The following is a 21,911-nucleotide window of genomic DNA, read 5'->3' as shown; positions in this document are numbered from 1 at the left end:
TTGTGTGAAGCCACGCTGACACCCTGCACTGGAGAGGAGAAAAAAGTGCTGCAGCCTTAAGGCTTCAGTCAGGAGCAACTAGAGGAAAGCAGGGCACATGTTATTGGGAAACTTTTATTAGAAAACAATCCTTCCATAGACTATTTTGTTTCCTTTCTTCCTCTCCCATGCCTATAAGATACAGCATAGTTGAAACTCACTAAACTCTGAAAAAAACCTGACCGTTATTGTATAAAACTTATAAAACCTGTTCCTGGCTACATGTGCTCAGGGCCCTGTCCTGCTGCAGGCTGCCCTGGCGCAGTGTCGGTGGCTCATGCCCCGTGGGGGAGGCTGTGTGCATGCGGGTGCAGCCAGTGTGCTGGAAGGCGCCTGGGAAAAACGGCACTTGGTTGAGCTGTTTGTGAGGCCACAGCGTTTTCTGTGACTCATTCCAGAGAACCAGGTACAACCTGAGCTGTGAAAGAATTCCCTTCTGCCTCCCGCCGCTCCGCTGGCTCTCGGGTGGAACCAAAATGCGCTCAGCCTAAACTGTGCTTTCCTTAACACCCATACAGAACGCTGGTTTGAGCTAGAAGCCTTCCTTGCCCTTTGCTGGAGGCAGCCCAATGTTAGACAAAATCAGTGGGAGAACTCGCTGGGTTAAATGCACCCTGCCCCTCCCACCTCTCCAAAGCTCCAAAGTCAGGCTGGCACCAGTTGCAGCCTGACGGTTACGTGCCCAGAGGCTCTAGCCAGTATAAATCTTATTTACAGGAAGTGCTAGAAAAACATTAACGTGAAAAGAAATTCAAACTTGGTATGAAGCCTGCTGGTGAAAGTGCTGGGGACATCTCTCCACCTCTGATGTAGAGGGGCTAATCCATTACTTCGCTGTAATAGTATTTCTGGGCAGCGTCTGTCATCTTCCAGTCGGCAGCCCGAAACTCGATGATCTCCAGCAGCAGGAGCTGGGACAGGGAGCTGAGCCCCTCCTGCAGAAGGAAGCCATCTCGGAGGAGAGAGAAGAGCTCGTCCATCCGCTGGGAGTTCATCTTCTCCAGCTGCTCGCCGATGCGATGGAGCTGTAGGACCAAGCAGTCCACCTTCAGAAGGAAGGGAAGAAGATGGCTGAGTACAAAGGAACAGGGAGCTTTGGCACAGCTCTGTGGAGGTCCCCATCAGTCACCTATGGCCCAACTCATCCTGTTCCCTCTGTTCTGTGGGAATCCCTCTGATTTCCAACAGGCGGTGGTTCTGCTTCCCCCAAGTCGCTGCGATCCAGGAGGCAGGAGAAGCTGCATGTCTCTTCTGCCAAAAGCACTGGGAGAGCACATCCTGAACTCTCCTCTCTCAGACAAAATTGCCAGAGAGGAAAAATGTTACAGGTGAAAAAACCAGGTGGAAAAATGTTAATATCCTGCAGGATGTCCATGAGGAAATGGCAAGGCTGAAGCTGAGGCTGGAGCAAGGAGGTGCCTCCAAGAACAGAGGGAAGTGGTTGGAACATGTCCTAAAGCCCTTGGAAAGTCCAGAGATTTGCAGGAAAGAAGGACACGAACTGGGTCTTTGGAGAAAAGGGGAAAGTCAATGGGCTGCAGGGGCGGGAGGGTTGTGCTAAGATTAAAAAAAACCCAAAGGGCCCATCCGAGGGCCCCTACATTTTACAGGAACCCCTTGCCTGAGGGACGGCCCGGCTGTGCCCCACGCAGGTTGCCACACACCCAGGCGTGTGCGAAGCTCCAGCCCCAGAAGAGCCTCCTCCAGCCCGCTGGGGTCTGGCACAGCATCAGGCCCGGCCAGGTGAGCAGCAGCTACACAAAGCATTGCACAACACGTCTCGGGACCTGTGGGGACACAGAGCCGCTCTGCACACCTGCGGTCGCTGCAGCTATCTGCCGTCACCAACCACGGCTGCGGTGCTCTGGCAGGTCAGTGTGACAGCTGCTTTTCCAGGCGTCCGGCAACAAGGGCTGCTGGAAAAGCAGCTGGTTTCTGTGAAAACGGGGGAGAGTCATTGTCTGCATTTTCCTCACATGACGGGAGGTGAACCTGCCTAACACTGGAGACAGGTCCTGCTTCGAGGGACAGCCGGGCTGCCGGGTCTCCAGTGACAGCACTTGGGCAGCAGGGAGAAAAGCTGCCCCAAGGGAGGACATGCAGCCTGGGCTGGGGAGTCACAACCTGCACCTGCATCCTGCTTCCTTCTGGCCTGCAAACCCTCCCGCCCGCGGGTCTCCGTCAGCACACACCAGGGAGGCAGCACTCCCTCTCCTGCACCAGGATGTGGAGACTGCATCCCCCCGGGGTTTGGCTTTTTGCTGGTCCTTGGCAGGACAACAGGCGTATCAGCAGCCCTCTTCCCTGCACTCACCTCTTCCTCCTTCCGCAGGCTGTCAGGCTGTGCCAGCCGGAACAGACAGTCGTAAACGGGGTTCACCAGAGCCATCATGGGCATGTTGTTCACCTGTAAGGAGGCGGGAGCCATCGTCAGCTTGGGGCCAGAAAGGGAGGTGTCTGCAGCTGTTTGAAAGAGTTGTTCCCTTGCTGCTCTTCAAAGGAGAAGGGAGCAGAATTTAGTTGCGCTGCCAAATGCTGTATTGGTGGGATTTATGTAGGAGACCAGATGTTCAAGTCTCCAGGAGCCAGAGAAGCTGAACAAATGATGTAAAAAACTATCTATTTTTAAATGTAAGCAGGTAGTCATGGGAAATACACTTGTTGCAACAGCATTTTTCCTGCCTGCAGCTCTTCTTGCATCATTTTTACATCTACTCCAAACAGGCATCCAAGTACACACACCGCAGCGAAGGCTTGCAAACAGACTGTCAGTACGTGGGCTAGAAATTATGTGAGCACCCACGGGTCCACCCTGGGACCTCAGAGCAACTGAACTAGTTCAGTCTGGGACATTTGGGAGCAGGCAGATCAGGGGATTTCAAACACCAGGTACAATATGAGGAAGCTCAGACTTTGTGACTGTTCCCAGAGGTGCCTCTGCCTCTCCAAGCCTGTTTGCTTGCCCATAGGTAGCACCAGCCCCAGCAGCATCCTTGTGCTGACAACCGGCTGTGGACCCCACCGCCGAGCCATGGCCCTGGGCTCTGTACAACGCCCATCCAACACCCCTGCCCTGGCATCGTTGGACACCCAGGCCCTTCTGGCACCGCTAGGCAGCAGCAGCCGGGTGCTCCTGCTCCAGCTCCTTACCCTCAGGTAGTCGAAGATGTTGCAGATGAAGGTGACGTAGCAGATCCACGCCTGGAGCGAGCGGGTGCGCAGCTCCTCCCTGTCCTTGTACTCCTGCTGCAGCCGGTTCAGCAGGCTCCTCCGGAAGATGCTCTGGCCGACTTGTTTGCTCTCTGCCTACGAGCCCAGAAAAGCAGGATGGTGGGACGAAATGGGGGTGTGAGAGAGGCAGGGGCATGCTGCTACTTGGGTGATGCAGGGTCATGTAGGTACCCTGCTGGGATTGCCCAGAGAGGCAGGAAAGCTGCAGCTAACCACCTGTGCTCGTCGGCTGCTTGTCCGGATGCTGCCACTGCACGGGGCGAGTGGCAGAAGAGGAAAGCTGGCTGAGGGGTCAGAGCGCAGGGCTGGGGCGAAGCCTGGCATGGCCTGGCCTAGGGACATCCCACGCAGCTTAAGTGTTTCACTGTCCGGACACAAGGAGCTCTCACCTGGATGATGGTGTAGCAGATGCGCCCTGCCTCCTTGCTGAACACACAGTCTTTGAGGGACTGGTCCACTATAATATTGGCCACTTTCTCCAGGTCCACGTTGCTGGGGTCTGCAAAGAGGAGAAACAGTCAGGAGCCGGCACCCTTTATGCCCTGATTGTTTGGGGTACCTAAAAAGCAACCAAGGTTGGCGCAGGGCCTGGTACAACCATGTTATATAGTGCAAAACCTCGTGCTCACTCCCACGTCAAGAGTCACAGCTCCTCTTGCACACCAGCTGCTTTGGAGACACCATCTCCAAGGGTGCACGGTCCTCCCAGGCTGCAGGCACAGCCATCACGATGGGAAAGCAATGGAGGAAAGCAGGTAATATGGGGAAGCAGTAAGTTCATCTGAATCTGAAATCCCAGCACTGCTTCAAAGTTGGATTAGTGGGAGCCAGATGTGCAAACTGCTGCAGGGCTTTGAATAGAGACCTGGCGGTGAGCGGGAGGCTCCGGGGCCGGGAGGATGAGATGGCCCTGCAGCGGCGAGGGGCAGAGAGCACGACGGGGCGAGAGGCCAAATCTGCAGAGATGCTGGGTTAGAGCAAGAGGGGAGGGTACCCTGAAATCAGGGAAGACCATGACGATGAGAACCAGGAGCTGAGTTTGAACAACTGCACCATTAAACATCAGGGAGAAAGTGAGACAGAACAAGAGGCAGAGAGCAAAGACCTTCCCGGAGAAGATTCACCAACAGCACCTGGTCACGGATGAACAGTGTTTATGAAACAGCTTTTCTCCACTTTGCAGTTGGTGTTCCTTAAAGGGGTCCAAGCACCCAGCCTCATCTACCAGCCAAGCTGCATGTGGCAGAGGAGCTGCTGAAAAGCCTTCTGACCTTTGAGGGCTGTTTTTAGCAGCTTTTGAGTCTCGCTGTCGAACGACTGTATTTTATACTCTTCTTTGCCTGTTTCCCCCATGACTGGCTTCCTCCGAGGGCAAGAGTGAGGACAACGGATGGGCTAGTGCCAGTGCCTGGGGAAAGAGCACACAGAGCTTAGTTAGACAGAGGCACACCTTCACCTCGTCATTTGGCAAATCCCACCTAGTGCTGGAGCACAGGCTGTTCTCCTGCCAGCCCCACACCCCAAGGAAACTCATCTGTTATTAGGGCACCCAACTCTGGCCCTAGATCTGAGCAAAGCCTCACTCCCACATCTTTTTAAGACTTGCTTCCTACCAGCCTATGATAGGACTTAATCTTCAGAGCCTTTACAGTTTTCTGATATGAAAAATGTGTTTCAGTCTGTTGATCTGCAGGTTCAAAGCAGACAGCACAGCAAAACAGCCCCAAAATATACCGATATCCCCTCAGAAGGCTTCCCTGTGGCTGTATCACAGGGAAGCACACACAGGAGCACCCCACGCTGCTGCTCCCTTGTGCCTTTGAAACACCCATTCAGCTGGTTTCACACAAAAGCCTGGGAAGAATCAAAGCCAGCACCAAAGCATCCAACACACGCTTGCCAGGGCCCCTCTCCTGCGCCAGAGCCAGGCTCCCTCAGCACCCAGCAAGACACAGCAAGCTCTGCAGCCAAATCCCCAACAGCAACAGCTCCCATCTCATCCCCCTGCAGCCAAGCAGGGCTCTCTGCAGTACCAACGGTGCTCCTAAATAGCCTCTAGGTTCATTTTCTTCTGCTCTGTGCTACAGCGATGACAGCAGGCGGGTACACGCGGCACAGAGAGGAAAGGCTTTCTTCGACACGCACACGAGATGATCTGCTGGATGCAGAATGCCAGGCTGGCCAGACCCACAGCACAAATAGGAGGAGGCAGTCGGCCAAATGAGTTTTGCGAGCTCATCGAAATTCCTGGGCCGTTACTCACCCCTCTCTGCAAACAGGTCCCTGCCCGGATTAAAGGCGAAGAGCCCATCGCCCTTTAGAGGCACGGGGCGCGTATCGCAGGCAGCCCGACCCCTCGGACACAGCACTTGCCACGAAGCCGTGGCACAACGTGTAATAACTCAGAGCAGAGAGCTCCGCTCTCTGGCAGGTGGAGGCTCTGCCCTCCTCGCCTGCCTCTCCGGGAGGCCCAGGGCAGACTTTGCCCCATGGGGTGCCAACCTGCCCACGCCGCTCTCGCAGCCGAAGCTCTCACCTGCGCAGGGTTACCTGCCCCGAGACCTGCACAGGTGTTTCTTTCCCAGACGGATTCACAAGCAGCTGGGTGCCCTCTCTGCCACGTCTGGTTGGCAAATGCCTTCCCATCGACCTCTCCTCCTCCTGCACCGTCTCTCTCCCTCTGTATCCGCACTCAGGCCATGCTGCACGGCCAGCGGGGCAGCCCCAGCTCACCAGCAGCCCCGCGTCCCACCAGCAGCACTGCCACGCAGAAGGAACCTGGCGAGAACTCAGTGCCGCGCACAGCCAAGCAGGAAGCGCCCAAGCGCCCGAGCCCGTCCGGCAGCGTCTCTGCTGCCACCACCCAGCACCTCTCCCCCAGCATCCGTCCCCACGGCTCCCCGGGGACGGGCATGGCTGCTTTGAACTGCTGTGCCAAATAACCCTGCCCAGAGCAAACCGCAGCGTGTGAGCGTAAAACCGGCCAGGCCTCGCCTGCGCTAGAGACGCTGCTGCCAGGACCACCTTGCCTGAAGGGCTGGCGGCACTGGGGGACACCGGGCCCGTGGGTGCTGGTTCCTCCTCTGCAAGTGGTCCCCACCAGTCGAGATGTTGCCGAGGTCTGATGTGGTTGGGATTAGTGTCCTCGATCTGCCGGGGATCAGCCGGCCAGTGTGCCGTGGCCCTACCCTGCAGGGGTCATACCCGGTGGGACGGGCTGGATGTCCCCCGGCCATGGCAAACAGAGGGACAAGAGCAGCAAGTCTCCTCCGCCACCCCTCAGCATCCACCCGTGGGGTGCTACCAGCCACCCGGGACCCCCATCCCATCCCCGCCGAGCCGCAGGTGGGACCCCCAAAGCCGAGCCACCTCCTGCCCGGACCACCGGAGCCCCCCCGGGAGCCTCCCCTCCCCGCGGGCGGTACAAGCCGAAGGGCCCCCGGGACGGAGGCAGCGGCGGATACCGGAGAAACCAGCCCCCCCCCCCCGCCCTCGGTGCCCCCGGGCCGGGCAGGGGGAGCCGGGCGCTGCCCACCGACCTGCCGGCCGCCCCCGCTGCCTCCGCTGGCCGCCGGGGCATCCCCGCAGCGCCCCGGGCCCCGCCGCCCGGCCCCGCTCCCTCCCGGCACGGCCCAGGTTTCCTCTTAGGTCATTTCCTCGCCCGAGCCGGGGGAGGGACGGGCCGGGCCGGGCCGGGCGAGCGGCGGCAGCCGCAGCGCCACCGCCTGCGAGCGCCGGGCCACGGCGGGGATCCCCGGCTGCTCCCCCGGGGAGCGCCCACCACCCCCGGCAGGGCCGGCTGCCCCCCGGGCACCTCCACCGGCACCCCGGGAATCCTCACCGCACCCCCGGGCATCGCCAGGCATCCCAGCCGGCACCCCGGCCACCTCCACCGGCCACCCGGGTGCCCCTGGGCACCCCATAGGCACCCCGGGCATCGTCACCAGCATCCCAGGCACCCCCACCAGCACCCCGGGCACCCTCACTAACATCCTGAGCACCCCCACCAGCACCTCACCAGTACCCCAACCCCCCGGGCACCCCAGGCATCCTCACTGGCACACCCAAGCATCCCTGGGCATCCCCACTGGCACCCCAGGCATCCCTGGGCATCCTCACTGGCACCCTGGCCATGCCCAACAGCACCCCAGGCACCTGCTGCCCCTTGCAGCATTTAACCCCTCTGGCCCCAGGCCCCCTCGGTCTCTCCTGCCGAGCACTGGCTGGGCTCTCCTGGCGAGAGTTGCGCCACGCTGCTGCTCTCCAGGTGAAAACCACCTTGAATCCGCCCTCCTGTCCAGGGCAGGCTGCAGACGAGCAGCGTAGAAAAAAACCAAAATCAATAGGAAAAAAAATTCGGAAAGGGAAGATGCGCTAAACCAAATCACCGCAACAAGAGCTGAGCGAGGTCTAACACACACCCCTCACGTTTTTTCTCAGAACTCCCAACCATTTCACAGGGGAAGACCCCTCAAAGGGGTGAAGCCTTTGCAGCGTTTAGAGGACAGCAGAGCATCCAGGCTGCTGAAACCAGAAAAAGGCCTTAGGAAATGCACAACGAGCAGTTTGGGAACACGTTCCGTGGCGCTGTCGGGCCTGGCGAGATGCAAATGAAGCCTGAACTCATCCACACTGCAGATGTGTGGCTCGGGACAGGCCGCCATGGCTCTGACGGGCCTTCTTGGGCACAGCAGAGGGACTGGGTTGGGCGATCCCCCTTGGTGTGGTTCTCTACAGTGATACCCAAAGCATCACCCCATATCGCAGAGGGGCTGGGATGGTTCTGCTGAGGAGCACCCAGGAGCCAGCCAGGGGAAGGGAAAACCAGCTGGCTCCTGCCACCCTGCACTCGGGGCTCCGATTATCCTCCCTTTTGGGCAGCAGGAGGGCCACGGCGGCCCTGTGGCGTCCAGCCTGGCACTAGGAGGACAGGAAAAAACAAACTGCAGCCAGACGTGACCATAACAAAATATTTAATGTACCTTTTCTCAAAGGCAGGCACGCGTTGTGCGCTTTGTGCTCAGATGCCTTCAGACAACAGCAGCTGCAAAAGATCCACCCAGGCAACACAGCAAAATGCCGCAGAGAATTACAGTTCTACATCCAAGAGAAACTTAAACCCAAATTAAATACAATCTATTCCATGCCTGACTGTAAAACATTCATTTCTTTTCAAAAATGATGCTATGTGGCTCTGGATGAGCACCCCGAGAACAGCACCGTCCTAGGAACTCGGGGAGCCAGCTGGCGCTGCAGGGAACCGCGCTCACCACAGAACTTGTGCGTCAAAGCTGCCCCGTCCGCGGCCAGCCGAGAGCGATGGCGGATCCCCTAACCAGCGCCGCGCCGCCCGCCTTGCCTGCTAAAGTGCTTGTGGACATTCGGATGGTAAAAGGCACTAGAAGAAAACAAGCGCAGTTGCTGAGCAGCTTGCGAGGTGCATTTCAGGCAAGGCAAATCCCCGCTGATAGGATTACATCAGAGTGAAATCCCAGCCACCCCGACGGGCCAACACCGGCGCAGGCTCGCAGCGAGTCACTCACCGCGTTGTCCCTTGAAACGGAACTGGCGCGCACAGCTTCCCAGCAAATCTGCCCCAGCGTATGCAAGAACAAGGTCACTACGTACAGATCTCTCCCGTCGCCCGCTCCTCTAATTCTAGGAAATTTAGCATCAAACAGCGCGTGTTTTGCCAGAGCAGCATCACAAGTAAGACCTGTCCTCCCAGCGCTTTGCACTAAACCAGCCTCATTCCCAAAGAGACAAGAACGTTCCTGCTACAGTCCCCTCCCCAGCAGCGACTCCCAGTTAGCAAAGCGCACGTCGGAGATTTAAGAGGGCCGGATGCTGCTGACCAGAGGTGAGTGGTGAAGCGACCGTTAGATGCAGCTTCTAACATCGTATGGTCGAGGTTGTCACTTCTTTCTCCTTCACTCACTAGAAGACCAGATGCCTTTAGGGGCCTCTAACATTTATGACTAATAGCCCAAAGGTCTCTATAAGCCAGGCTGTGTGCCAGCGCCCTCCGACCAGGGGGCATCTCTTCCACAGCCTGGGCCAGCCTGGCACAACAACTTAAAACTCCGACTTTGCCATCTGTTGGCCGGAGGCAAGCTCATTTAATGCAGAGTGGAAGAAAAAAACTACCCCAGAGAGGAAGAGCTGCCCTATACTCTGTGTTGCTGCCCTCCCTGCGGAGCAGCCAAGTTGCGTGCCTGCATCACCTCCAGCTCTGCAGCACGCTCGAGGGACATCAGAGCAGAGCAGTTTTCTGTTCTTTATTCTTTACCCCTGTGACAAGCAAAGCAACTCACCCCCCATTCCACAGGCTGCAATTCCCTCTGCTGAGCTCCTAACCGGTTTCCCCCTATTTTGTGCAGTTTAACAGCAGCTCTTTGACATTAAGTGGAAAACAAGAGTCTTGTAATGTTTAGGCAGGACAGATGAGTCCCAATTTCCTATGGAAGCCTAGGTCAGCACAGAAGATGTTCTGCTGTCCCTGCAAGCCATGACAGCATTCCTCTCTACCAGCAGCCAAAAGACAGTAACAATCCCAACCTGTTTGTGTCTGTTTCAAAACGAGGTGTTTCCCTCCCTCAGCACGATGTCATGAGGCTAAGTTCATTACTGGTTATCATGTCTTTCCAAGAACACCAGATGAACAATAAACAAAGGCAAAATATCATTAAGAAGATTTTGGGGGAATGTCAGAAGAGCCCAAGTAACACAGGAAAATGCCAACAGGATTGAGGCACTTTGAGAAACTTGACTCAACATTCTTTGCGTTTTCTCCTTAAGCAAAACTGCCCATTTTTAGAGCCCGTGCAGCTAACACTCCCTCCTCTAGGCTCGTATACAAGCCTCCTGCCTGACACTGACACTGCCCCGTGAACTTAATTTTACGTAGCTCTCGGAGTCACCCGCAGTGAAACAGCCACTTCACACTCCAAGATCTCAGACCACAGCAAACCCAAAGTTATTTGGCCTGGGCTTGCAAGGACCCTCTCCAGATGCCTCAGCCACCGGTGAAACAGCTCCTCTTTAAAAACAGCCTCTCACAATAGTTCAGGATACGTGAGCAACGCTCAAAATCGCCAGGAGAAGTTGCATCAACAGAATGGAATTGGTCATGCTGGAATTTGGCCAGGCTATTCGGGATTAACACCCTGAATATTGCAAAAGAGCCACGAAAAGCTCTGTGTTAAGAGAAGAACCATCAAACCATCCCCTAAATAACTGCAGAGCTCTGCCCTATCCACCACTCGCCAGATGACTAACGTGCTCCTGTATCACAGCGGCTCTTCCTTGGATGTCTGCCTTCCATGCGCTGGTCCAGCCACACCCTGCTCAGCTTGAAAAAACAGAGGATAAAAGAGGCGGAAGAAAGTAATTTTCCTCTTTTCCCCTGTTATGTAAATCAGAGTTGTCTGGGGTTTTTTTCTTAACCATTCACAAAACCTTTGAAACTCCACAAAACCACTTCTCCAGCCCTAGTTCAATCATCCTTTTCTCATCAAACACCATGCTACGCCAGCCCATTCCGACTGGATGCTCAGTCCCCTCTCACCTTGGCTAATCTTGTCAAAACATTTTCATTTGTTAGCACCACTCTAGGACTGAGGTTCAGAAATGCTTTGAGGCCACTACAGAAATACTTGCTAGTAACATTCAAAAGTGGTATTAAAAAAAAAAAAAAAGACATTTACTAGTTTCCACAGGGCTTTTCCTTCATTATTCCAACTTAGACTTAATACTTCTAGAGCTCTATACAGCATTTGTTTACGCACTGCACTGAAGCAAAGAACCCTGAAGTAAGAATTGGGCTTGTGCGTTGAATCCCCTTAGAGCAGGGTTCTTAATCTGCAGGTCGACTTGTAAAAAGCGTGACTGAGGCAATGCAAAACCTTAAGAGATGTATGGCAAGGCATGCAGGAAGAGAAATGGGCACCCAGGATACAATCACGCTCACCAGAGTTGAAGAAAGAGAAAGTTTGGGTCAGCATGATCCCCTAGAGGATCCTCCGTTTAAGGTGGCTGAGGATGCGCAGCCGGCACGTGGTGATCATGAAGCAGCAGCTGGCAGCAAAGAAAAGGAAAACCGAGGGTCTGTGCACACTAGAGAGGCTTAAACTGACTTCACAACAGCAGGGCAGAGCTACCTGAGCAACACTGAGAGAAGAGGATGGTGCAAACAAGCAGGCCACAAGCAAGGAAATAAAGCTGTGCAGATGCAGTGATAGGAAGTGGTGTTACGTTGGTTAAGCAGCACTAGCTAGGCCAGGATCCCTCTCTGCCGCTCCAGGACAAGCACAGGAATCCATCTGCTTTATAGGATGCCTTTTCAGAGCGGTCTCTGCTAGGTAGCTGCCCGCTCGGTTCCCCTCTCCCCCCACTAAACGTGTGCTGGTATTAGAGGAGACGGAGTAAAAAAGTGCTCAGCTGAACAGCTTCCAGCAAAGCAGTTCAGCGTCCTCAGTAGAACTGCCGTCACCTTCTCCTTCTGCTTGGTCCCAGGAGGTGATTTCCTACAGGCTGGTGGAGCTCTGGGAGCTCTGATATTTCCAACATGCTCAAGACAGAGCAAAGCCGTCAGCTTCCCCTCCTCCAGGAGAACACCAGGTAGCTTTATACATGCCCCTTTCAGCCCTCCTTCCTCGTGGTGCTATCGCTGCTCTTCAGGGCACACAGGAGGCTGCAGAACAGCTCATACCAAAAGAAGACAAGGCCAGTAGAGACAGCAGCCTTCAGCAAGCTGGGTGAAAGGCCCTTAAAGAATGCACCCGGGCCCTCCTCTTGCATGATCTGCCTCATGCAGTCCAGGAGACCCCTATATATCCGTACCTGGGAGGGAAATGGCAAGAAGGTTAACCAAGACAAATCCAGGACAGCTTACCTGGAAAAAAAAGCAGAGCGCACCCCAAACTGTACCACTGAAACACAATCCAGACGTGCAGCCTGGAGGTACCTTCCCAGCTATTATCATCACTAACTGAAAGTTTCAAAGAGCCAGTTTGTAGAGATCGGGGTAGAGGAAAAGCATGTATTTTGCATCAGCAATGGCTTATGCAGATTGAATGGCCCTAAAATCTTCATGCTACAACAGCATCTATTATTTCCGGGACATGTTCGTGAAGTGATTATTTCAGATTGTGCGGCTACTTTTTTCCATCCCCTTCACTCTCTAAGGAGGGACAACTTTTCAGGTTTCTGACAGAAAGAAAATACAGCTACAGGACTTAGAAGTCTCTAAATTAGCTATCTGCACGTCATCCAGTCATACCGTGAAGGTTTAACGTCTTGTGACGCATCAATGCCAAGGACAAATTCTGTACCTCACTGGAAGAGGAAAAGCATCCAGTGCAATGGGTTAAGACTTCCAACTCCTATCCCAGAGTTTCTTGAGGTACAGACTGATTTGCTTCTCAGATCCAAGGAATTGGAAGGAAAAAAGAAAATTCCCACATTTCAGAGAAAAAAAGAGATAGTTCCTTGAAAGTTCTGTATTTGTCTTACAGTGTACTTTGAGGTAGGAAGGCTGGTGCTAAAGAATAGCAGGAGTATTTAATTTGCTCTGAATTTCAGGATGGTCTGTACGTAAGACACAGGCTGAACACTCGGTGCCCATTCCTTGTACCAAACTATTAATTGCAGAAAAGGATCCTGACAGACAGGCAACCCCAGCAGAAAGCTAGTGTCATCCTCTGCTAGTCCCGAATCACAAATACCAAGCTGCCGCTAGAAAAGTAAAGCAAATCAAAACCCCTTTGCTTGACTAACTCATGCCCAGCTCTGAGACCGCCAACCTGATGGAGGGGGATGAGAAGGCAGAGCACGGCTATGTTGGACAATGTCATAAACCGAAACCAGTTTATTCACGCAGCTATTCCCATTATTAAGCGAGACCGATGCTCAGCTCCCGGGAGTTCCCTGGCAGCTCCCAACCCGAGTATGAGCACAACAGGTCCTGCTGGTGACTCACCACTGCGCTGGATTATCTCAATGCAATTCCATACTTATGAAAATCAGTCAAATTCAGACATTTCTCACCTGCCCAAAGGCCGCCCGGGCATGCTCAAAGCCACCCACTTGCAGTCGTTTTTTGAAGAGGTCAAAAGGGTAAGTGAGGGTTTTGCTGATGATTCCGGCGCAGCTGCCGCAAACAAGGTTTTTAATGTTACCTGAGAAGCAGAAAGGGGAGAGGACAGCGGGGGAGGAAAAAAGAGGATTAGCAGGGAGTTGCGGTTAAAGATCACGAGAGGTAAGCTAAAATCAATTTTCACAAGAAGCAAAACCAAAAAGGCCCTTTAAAGTTACATCACCTCCCCTGCATAGTTTGGGTTAACTTCGATCTGTATTTTCTACATCAGGCTCGCAGTGCCCCTTGCATAAAAAATCCCCAGTTACCAGAGAACCTGCCACTACCGGGAAAGTTTTCGTGCCCCCCAGTAAAGGCCCGGTCACCAGAAATCTTGCACTCCTGATTGCTCACACTGACTTATTCTGGACTGGAGTAAGTCATGTGGTGACACTGCCTGCTGATTTCAGAGGCTCACGGGAAATGAGTTTTGTGATATTAGACTTTTTCCTGACAAATATGAGCTCCCAGCACAAAACCACCATCAGCCTCTGCCATCTAAAAAGAAACATGCAGACGTGATCTTGAAAAGTCTGGTTCCTCTACTGAAGAAATTCCACTGAGGTACAAGACCACGCTGATGCTGCATTCGCTCTCTCTCAGGGAGGCACTAGTATCTAGAACTGTCAAGGTGACAGGTCGCATCAGGATGAGGGTCTCTTATAACAGAGCTAGAAATCAACATAAAGATATCAAATCAGGAGCTTGGCAGTTTTAAATTAGGCCAAATGAATCCTCTTCTCTAACAGCTATGCTGGAATCTGCACTAATGAAACAGAGGAAGATTATGCCAGCACTGTCTTCCCTCGGTATGAGTAACGTGACACAGCTCAAGGAGGAGTACCCTGGCCTGTGACACTTCTCTCCCATCCACCCACATTTCCACCATGGTTATTCAATAACAGGGGCTGTTTGTAAACTTCACTGTACACTGATGGGGTCCATCTGTCAGAGAAGAGGAAAAGCATCTTGGGTCACAGGCTTGCCAAGCTGGTGAAGAGAGCTTTAAACTGAAGTTGCTGGGAGAGGGGAACCTCAGCCCATCCCACGCCTACCAGATTGATGCCAGTGCCAGCAACAGATGCCCAGAGCCTGGAGAAGGATCACAGGTCGGCAGGAGAGCACCTGAAGAGCAGCACAAGGGCATTCCAGCCACTCCAGCCAGTAAGTCATCGGGGGCCCAACTTAAACGCCTCTAAGCAAACACAGGTAGCATGGGGAATAAACAAGAGGAGTTATAGACGTGCGACTGCCTGCAGGGCTATGCTCTTATTGGCGTCACAGAGACATGGTGGGATGGCTCCTGGACTGGAGTGTTGGAATGGAAGGATAGAGCTATTTGGGAAGGACAGGCAGGGGAGATGGTGGGGGGTCACCTTCTATGTCAGTGACCAGCTGGAGTGCACGGAGCTCTGCCTGGGGATGGATGAGGAGCCGACCGAGAGCTTATGGGTCAGGACTGAAGGGGGGTCAGGGACAGGTGGCATTAGAGTGGGGGTCTGCTACAGGCCACCTGACCAGGAAGACCGAATGGGTGAGACCCTCTATAGACAGACAGGAGCAGCCTCATGTTCACAAGCCCCTGGGGGACTTCAACTACTCTGATATCTGTTGGAGGGACAGCACAGCGGGGCATAAGCAATCCGGGAAGTTCCTGGGATGCGTTGATGATAACTTCCTTCTCCAAGTGACAGAGGAGCCAACGAGGAGAGGTGCTGTGCTGGACCTTCTCACCAACAAGGAGGGGCTGGTGGGGAATGTGAAACTTAAAGGCAGCCTTGGCTGCAGTGACCACAAAATGGTGGAGTTCAAGATCCTTAGGGCAGTGAGGAGGGCACACAGCGAGCTCGCTACCCGGGACTTCAGCAGACTTTGGCCTCTTCAGCGATCTCTTTGGTAGAGTACCATGGTGTCATGGTTTTAGCTGGGATAGATTCATTTTCTTCCCTGCAGCTGGCGCAGCGCTGTGCTTTTGGACTTAGTATGAAAACAACGTTGAGATAACACACCGATGTTTTGGTTGTTGCTGGGCAGTGCTTGTACTAGTCAAGGACTTTTCCAGCTTCCCACGCTCTGCCGGGGGCACAAGGAGCCTGGAGGGGAGGGGGCACAGCTGAGAGAGCGGATTCAAACTTGCCAAAGGGATATTCCGTGTCATGCCCAGTATGTTACCTGGGAGGAGCTGGCCGGGGCAGGGAGGCAGCGATCGCGGCTCGGGGACGGGCAGCATCAGTCAGCGGGTGGTGATCGGTTGTATCATTTGTCTTTCTGGTTTTTTCCCTTTTTAACTTTTCCATTTTATTATATTGTTATTATTATCATAGTAATAATTATTATAATTCTTATTTTACTGTAATTATTAAACTGTTCTTATCTCTACCCACAAGTTTGGGGTTTTTTTTGTGCTTTTGCTCTTCCGGTTCTCTCCCCCGGCCCACAGGGGTGGGGGGAGGGAGTGAGCGAGCAGCTGCGTGGTGTTTAGTTGCTGACTAAGGCTGAACCCATGACACATGGGATAAAACTCTGGAGGGAAGAAGGGCCCAAGAAAGCTGGTTAATATTCAAGGATCACCTCCTGCAAGCTCAGGAGTGATGCATCCCAACAAAGAGGAAGTCAGGCAAAAACACCAGGAGGTGAACAAGGAGCTCCTGGACAAACTCAAACACAAAAAGGCAGCCTACAGAGGGTGGAAACAAGGGCAGGTAGCCTGGGAGGAATACAGAGAAATTGTCTGAGCAGCCAGGGACCAGGTTAGGAAAGCCAAAGCCCTGACAGGATTAATTCTATCCAGAGATGTCAAGGGCAACAATAAAAGCTTCTATAGGTAGGTCAGTGATAAAAGGAAGACTATGGAAAATGCGGGCCCTCTCTGGAGGGAAACATGAGACCTGGTTACCCAGAATATGGAAAAGGCTGAGGTACTCAATGACTTTTTTGCCTCAGCCTTCACCAGCAAGTGCTCAAGCCATACCACCCAAGGCAAAGACAGGGACTGGGAGAATGAAGAACTTCCCAATGTAGGAGATCAGGTTCGAGACCATCTAAGGACCCTGAAGGTGCACAAGTCCATGGGACCTGATGAGACACACCCATGGATCCTGAGGAACCTGGTGGATGAAGTTGCTAAACCACTATCCATCAGAAGTCGTGGCAGTCTGGTGAAGTTCCCACTGACTGGAAAATGGACCCTAGAGGTCCCTTCCAACCTCTACCATTCTGTGATTCTGTGTAACATAACCCCCATTTTTAAGAAGGGAAAAAAGAAGACCTGTGAAACTACAGGCCAGTCAGTCTCACCTCTGGGCATGGCAAGCTCATGGAGCAGATCCTCCTGAAAACTATGCTAAGGCACATGGAAAATAAGGTGATTGGTGACAGCCAACATGGCTTCACTAAGGGCAAATTATGCCTGTCAAATTTGGTGGCTCTCTAAGATGGGGTTACAGCGCTGGTGGATAACGGAAGAGCAACTTGACATAATCTGCCTGGATTTGTGCAAAGCATTTGACACTGTCCCGCACAACATCCTTGTCTCTAAATTGGAGGTATGGATGGAGCATTCAGTGGATAAGGAATTGGCTGGATGGTTGCACTCAAACAGTTGTGGTCAATGGCTCAATGTCCAAGTGGAGACCAGTGGTGAGCAGTGCTCCTCAGGGGTCGCTATTGGGACTGGTGCTGTTTAACACCTGTGTTGGTGACACAGACAGTGGGGGTGAGCGCACCCTCAGCAAGTTTGCCAACCACACCAAGCTGCGTGGTACAGTTGACACGCTGGAGGAGGAGATGCCATCCAGAGGGACCTGGACAGGCTGGAGAGGTGGGCCTGTGCCAACCTCATAAAATTCAACAAGGCCAAGCGCAAGGTCCTGCACGTGGGTCAGGGCAATCCCAAGCACAAATATGGGTTGGGTGGAGAATGGACTGAGAGAAGCCCTGAGGAGAAAGACTTGGGGGTGATGGTTGCTGAGAAGCTCAACATGACCCGGCAACGTGTGATCACAGCCCAGAAAGTCAACCGTATCCTGGGCTGCATCAAAAGCAGTGTGACCAGCAGGTCAGGGGAGGTGATTTTGCCCCTCTACTTTGCTCTGGTGAGACCCCACCTGCTGTGCTGTGTCCAGTTCTGGTGTCCCCGGGATAAGGACATGGACCTGCTGGAGCAAGTCTAGAGGAGGGCCATGAAGCTGATCTGAGGGCTGGAGCACCTCTTCTATGAAGACAGGCTGAAAGAGTCAGGGTTGTTCAGCCTGGAGAAGAGAAGGCTGTGGGGAGACCTTAGAGCAGCCTTCCAGTACCTGAAGGGGGCCTACAAGGAAGCTGGAGAGGGACTTTTTGCAAAAGACAGGAAGTGATAGGACAAGGGGTGATGGCTTTAAACTGAAAGAGGGTAGATTCATACTAGATGTAAGGAAGAAATTGTTCTCTGAGGGTGGTGAGGCACTGGCATAGGTTGCCCAGAGAAGCCATGGATGCCCCATCCCTGGCAGTGTCCAAGGCCATGCTGGACAGGGCTTTGAGCACCTGGTCTAGTGCAAGGTCTCCCTGCCCATGGCCGGGGGTTGGAACTAGATGATTTTTAAGGTCCCACCCAACCCAAACCGTTCGGTGATTCTACCTTCGCAGTATCTGTGCAGGGTTAGGAACGAGAGATGGGAAATTGAGATACTTTTCAGATGTTGCATCAAAAAGGGTGATAGGAGAGAAAACTGAACTAGTCTCCCAAACTAGCATTCATCCTCTCTTTCTCTCCAGATCGCAGACATCGCTCTCCCAAGTGCCTACCTCCTTTCTTCCCTTCAGCTGGAATCGCCCATTCAGAAAACTGTTGCAGGATGTTGTAGAAGGCGAACTGGAAACCAGCGTACGGAAAGATAGCAATGATTGTGGGGGTCAAACCTCTATAGAAAGTCCGAGGCCCTTCTGTTTGGTACATGGTCATCACTGCATGGCGAAGGTTGTGATAGACCTAGACAATAAAGAAGAGGCTGACTCTCTGGCGAGACAGGCTTAAAAACAGCAAGCCAAAGGTCAGGTTATTTCCCGGTAATGAGGACAGGAATTGCCGACTGCCCAAAATACAACCGACTGATTTTCAGCACAAAGCAGTGAGCGAAGTGATTTTGTACATCTTCACACAGCGTTCCCAGCTCAGCTCTTGTGACTCTTCTAAGTATGCTGACAACCTCAACCTACCTCTGAGCCACATGAAACTAGTTGAATGAACGCTCGTTAGCTCTGCACTGAAAGGCCTGGGCTGACATTGTACCCCACATCGAAGCTGTGCTTCTGAGGGGAAGAAAGGAGGCAACAGAGCCGAGTGCTGTGGCCTGAGACCACTTGCATCACAGATACCATTATTATTAACAGCTCTGCTTGCTCCTGCAACAGAATTAATGTAATATAAATTGTGATTCTACTGCAGGCTAAGCCAAAAACCAGAAACGGCTCTGATACAAGCCCATATGAGTCTAGGTATCACAAGCCTAATTAGCATGGAGACCAATTCTTGCATAAACAAGAACGTCAAACGCAGGTGAAAGGTGACTGGTTTCAAGTATCATCCCCATCGTTATCTAAACATGACTCTGTGCAAGCGGAAAGTTTCAAACACGCAATGTTTGACAGAGTGGGGACCGTACTCTATAAATAGCCAACACCCAAAATGAAAATTCAGTTATCCTGTTAAGGACAGTTTCTCCTTTCCGGATCACCTGTCAGAAGTCAAACACAATCAGGAGCAGCAAAGCATAATTAAGAAAGCTGTGTCAACAGCACAGAGGATAACTTGGCAACAGTGCAAACATTGCCCAATAACAGCATCTGTCCCTTTACGCCACCCCACAGACTGTTACGTGCTTTTCGAACCTCCTATATTCATACACATGAAATATTGCTACTGCTACGGATGATAATTCTAAGAATTAATCCTCAACATCATACCTTAGGCTCACCCTGAGCAGCAAAGCGGGTGCGTAGTGTGTCAACAGGTTGAACTGCAACAGTGGCTGTGCAAGCAGCCAGTCCACCACAGACGAAGTGCACAAAGGAATCGCGGGCATTGTATGAGGTGACGTTGTGCACCAGCTTTGTCAAGCTTTCAAACGCCATGAACTTACAGAAACAAACATACACAGGTCAAAGAGTCAATCCCTATCACTGACACAGATCTCCCACTCCTCTCTCATTTCACCAAAAGGGCTCCACCCACCGCCTGTAACCACCTTCTCTTTCTGTCCTTGAAAAGTCCTCCCCAGCTTGCAACCTGTTGGAGCATGTGCTCAGAGAATACCTTGTAAAAATCACTGAGGAGCCTGGGGAATGCTTGCGATGTTCTGATCTCTGGCACCCCTGCTAAATCTTGCATTTAGAATTGTGAACAACTCATTTTAATGCCCTATGTATCCTGAAGAGTATTTGCTAAATCACAGATATGCTGGCCATTATTCTTTCAACAACTTCTCATAAATCACGTTGGTAATATTTACAAACTAAGCATAATATTTACAAACTAAGCGTAACAATACCATGTAAAACACCATCATCAGTTTCACTGATTTTTTTACTAACAAGCTGTTAGGGCGATGGCGTGAACCAAAGCAAAAAACTGCACAGGCTTGCAAAGTGAACAGCTCAGCCAAGTGTCAGGAACAAACAGGGCTTGTCTATGACACCAGATGCAGACAGACTCAGTTTGCTCCAGCTGTACTCCAGGCTGGCCAGGCAGGCCATTCAGCAAGCTCAGGAATATTCAGTTAGGGATTAAACATCAGCGTTATACAACTACACATCTTTGAGACTGGAGCTGGCTTGCATCAGTAGAGTTTAAACCTAGATCTTTCTGCATCTGCCCACACAGCCAGTCTGAAGAGGGGCAAAGCAGAGTCCTGCACGTGTACGTGGGGCCCAGCTGACGTCGGTCGCCTTACCTGGACAGCTCCGTAGCCAACTGAAAGGAACTGAGCGGGAACATGGCCCTTCCAGAAGGCGACCAACCCCTCTTCCCGGAAGATGCGCTGTGCAGCTTGCAAGATGCCGTGATACTTAGCCCCTGGGTTTCTGGCAGAGAGCTGCTCAATCTGAAGCTGGAGGACAACAGAGAAAATATTATCAATTCCATGTCACATTTCAACAAGTTTCAAGTGTCCAATTCAGGAACCCGCAACCCTAACGGCCAACCAAGGCTAAGGGATGACATTCTGCCTTCCCACAGAACCACATCTAGAACTGACTACAATGTTAATTATGCAGGGCTCTGAAAGAATAAAACATGTGTAATGCAAAGGGAATCTGCAGGGATGATGGTGAAATTTAGTTAAGTAGCAGAGATTATTCAGATGATGAAACACAGAAACAGAGAAAGAGAACAAACTACAGAAAACACAAGATCCCACTCAAACACACCAGTTAAGTTACACGAACAAGAAGTGGCAGACAAAAGGTAGCCCTGCTACCTTGCATAACCCGCATACAATGTAGGTGAGGGTCGATGAGCAGATTTAGTGCTCTCTGGCAGCACAAGTGACCTGTTCTTCCAGGCCAAGATCAGCCCTGCTCTATAAGAGGCTCTTTCACCCCCTGTCCCCAAGCATGCCGTGAGAAAGGTACCTGAAAGCGGATCTTGATGACATCCAAGGGGCTGACAAGGACCCGAGTGACCAAGCCAGACGCTGATCCTGCTGCAGCCGCTTCAGCCGTGGAGACGCACTTGGCCTCCGGGTCGTAGCCGACCATGCCTGCCTGGGGTCCCCGCAGCCTGGGCAGGGGAACACGGGGTGCCCCGGTGAGCCCTCCGCAGGCAAGAAGCTCCCTCAACTCCTCCCCACAGTGCCCCTCATCCCAAACCCCTTTCCCCCCGCACGGGCCCCACAGCCCCCCCCAAACCCCTTCCTCACCCCACAGGCCCCACAGCCCCCCAAACCCCCTCTCCTCACCCCACGGGCCCCACAGCCCCACAGCCCTCCCCTCCTCACCCCACGGGCCCCACAGCCCCCTAGACCTCCCCTCCCCTCCCCTCCCCTCCTCACCCCACGGGTCCCACAGCCCCCCTCACCACTCTCCCCCCCCACCGGCAGGCAAGGGAGCGGGATATGGAGCCAAACCCCGGTGGGGCCGCCGGCCGGTGCCTGCCCGCGGCCCCACGGCCCCGCTGCGCGGCCACGGCCGGTTCCCTGCGGCGGGGCCCAATGGGGCGCCTCACCCGCCCGCCCGCCGCCGCCGGCTCCGCCGCACTGCGCCTGCGCGCCGCGGGGGGCGACGGGAGATGTAGTCCGGCCCCGCCCGCCGCATCCCGCCGCGTGGCCCCGCCCCTCGGCCCCGCCCCGTGGCCCCGCCCCTGGACCGCGCCCCGCGGGCCCCAGGCGAGTAAACCGGGGTTTAGGCTGGTTTTGCGGTTTTGCTGGCACGTGGGAAAGGAAAACACCCGTAAAGACAGGCCTTGCTTACAGTAGTTCTTCCACCGGGGCCTTAGCCTTGCCGTCACACAGTCGCACTAGCAACGAGCATT

General features: G+C 53.4%; 2 protein-coding genes across 8 annotated transcripts; both read right to left on the bottom strand.

Moving 5' to 3' along the window:
* Nucleotides 1-100: 100 nt before the first annotated feature.
* MIF4GD (MIF4G domain containing) lies at nt 101-13,405 on the bottom strand. 5 transcript variants are annotated; one of them, XM_064466829.1, is made up of 6 exons: nt 13,318-13,405; nt 4,542-4,678; nt 3,660-3,769; nt 3,190-3,345; nt 2,354-2,446; nt 101-1,085 (listed from the first exon to the last, which is right to left on the bottom strand). In XM_064466829.1, exons 2-6 carry the CDS (start codon nt 4,621-4,623, stop codon nt 858-860), a joined length of 669 nt encoding a protein of 222 aa, XP_064322899.1. In that variant the 5' UTR covers nt 4,624-4,678; nt 13,318-13,405; the 3' UTR covers nt 101-857. The 5 variants fall into 5 exon arrangements, with proteins under 5 accessions (XP_064322899.1, XP_064322897.1, XP_064322896.1 ...); XM_064466827.1 differs by lacking the exon at nt 13,318-13,405 and adding an exon at nt 11,762-11,895; XM_064466826.1 differs by lacking the exon at nt 13,318-13,405 and adding an exon at nt 6,810-6,936.
* On the bottom strand, nt 8,227-21,639 carry SLC25A19 (solute carrier family 25 member 19). Of its 3 annotated transcripts, none has more exons than XM_064466820.1 (7): nt 21,459-21,639; nt 21,014-21,161; nt 20,335-20,490; nt 19,349-19,519; nt 18,191-18,374; nt 13,318-13,448; nt 8,227-12,111 (listed from the first exon to the last, which is right to left on the bottom strand). In XM_064466820.1, the coding sequence occupies exons 2-7, from the start codon at nt 21,137-21,139 to the stop codon at nt 11,911-11,913; spliced, it is 969 nt and encodes a 322-aa protein (XP_064322890.1). In that variant the 5' UTR covers nt 21,140-21,161; nt 21,459-21,639; the 3' UTR covers nt 8,227-11,910. The 3 variants fall into 3 exon arrangements, with proteins under 3 accessions (XP_064322890.1, XP_064322891.1, XP_064322892.1); XM_064466821.1 differs by having other exon boundaries at nt 21,475-21,639; XM_064466822.1 differs by having other exon boundaries at nt 21,508-21,639.
* Nucleotides 21,640-21,911: the final 272 nt, after the last annotated feature.

The sequence above is a fragment of the Phalacrocorax carbo genome, chromosome 16 (genome assembly GCF_963921805.1).
Source record: "Phalacrocorax carbo chromosome 16, bPhaCar2.1, whole genome shotgun sequence".
NCBI classification, from domain to species: Eukaryota; Metazoa; Chordata; class Aves; order Suliformes; family Phalacrocoracidae; genus Phalacrocorax; species Phalacrocorax carbo.
This window is presented reverse-complemented; position numbering and strand designations above follow the sequence as displayed.